Raw genomic sequence first — 1,259 nt, forward strand, 5'->3', positions numbered from 1 at the left:
TTGTAGATGGAATATTTTATTTTACTCTTTATTTATTTTTTTTTTTTGAAATGAAAATTTTATTTGTTTCTGTTTAGTTTTTTTTTATTGAAAATAGAAATTCTTGTACTCAAATTGTTGAATTTAATTTTATTGAATATTTGAATTGCATTCAAATTGTTTTTTATCAAATATGTATTTTAAATATAAGTTTTTGAAATCTTTAAATCCTGAGGTCAAAATTTTTGAAATTGTACTTGTCTTGAAATTTATCGTTCCTACGCTCAAGGAAAATGCTTGAATTTTAATTTATTTGATTACTTTTTTAGTTCTGCTTTTTTTCGAATCTACGCAATTCCGCTAGTTTATTTTGAATTTGAGATTGGATCACTAAACGATGATTCTTAGCTGCTCCTAATTTTTCCATATCCTCCAACCATTTAATTCTTTCATCTATTTCTTTCACGATCTCTTCACAATAATCGAAATGACTGTTATCTCGATTGTTAATCGCATTGTTTAAAGTAATTTGCTTCTCCAAATTAGAGTTTTTATTGACTTTACAATCACTCATATGGTGTTGCAAACGTATTTTGGCTTTTTCTGATGGTTCTTTGTATGCATTTTTGAATACAAATTTTTCTACGTCAAAAGCATTACTTTCTAAAATTGATTCTAATGAACGACGACGACAACTTTTGGTGCGGTTAAAATGCAGTGAGTCACAACTTTTTTTAATTGAATTTTGATTTGAATGTTGCCAAACCGGTAAGGAATCGCCACAGTTCATATGCTCATTTATTTTTTTACGTTGTAACATTGTCAACCGTGATTCTTCCATTAAAATCTTCATCAAGTTCTGTGTTTCTTTACTATATTCAACTTTGGCGGAATGAAGAAAACCTCCCTGATTTATTCGTTCGCTTGGCCAATCCATTATCTTATAACAAAAACCTGTACCTACATTAATATAATAAAAATAAAAAAATGTATCTGAAAACTCACAGTGAATATTAAATTCTTTGTATTATTTACAAAAGTAACTCCAATTAGTAAAAATTAAATATTTTATGATAATTTTATAAAAATGTGTTGAAGAGGACTTATAACTATTTTACAACTTAAAAACTTGTTGTATTTATTGATTTCAGTAAATAACTATATGTTGCTAACTAATCAAAATAAAATTATTTTCTATGGAAATGTTTACGTACAAAATATGCATTGGTTAGTATAGTTATACAGACCCCTAATTTTTATCTGCATCGTCATCAGATTCC

General features: G+C 26.7%; 1 protein-coding gene across 1 annotated transcript; it reads right to left on the bottom strand.

Annotated features, from left to right (window-relative positions):
• Nucleotides 1–217: 217 nt before the first annotated feature.
• Nucleotides 218–916, bottom strand: LOC134827358 (UPF0193 protein EVG1 homolog). Its single transcript, XM_063839958.1, has one exon. It carries the CDS (start codon nucleotides 914–916, stop codon nucleotides 305–307), a length of 612 nt encoding a protein of 203 aa, XP_063696028.1. The 3' UTR covers nucleotides 218–304.
• Nucleotides 917–1,259: the final 343 nt, after the last annotated feature.

The sequence above is a fragment of the Culicoides brevitarsis genome, chromosome 1 (genome assembly GCF_036172545.1).
Source record: "Culicoides brevitarsis isolate CSIRO-B50_1 chromosome 1, AGI_CSIRO_Cbre_v1, whole genome shotgun sequence".
Classification (NCBI taxonomy): domain Eukaryota; kingdom Metazoa; phylum Arthropoda; class Insecta; order Diptera; family Ceratopogonidae; genus Culicoides; species Culicoides brevitarsis.

What these genes read in the sequence shown, in the direction of transcription:
- LOC134827358 (XM_063839958.1), bottom strand. Translation starts at nt 916, where the DNA reads ATGGATTGGCCAAGCGAACGAATAAATCAGGGAGGTTTTCTTCATTCC.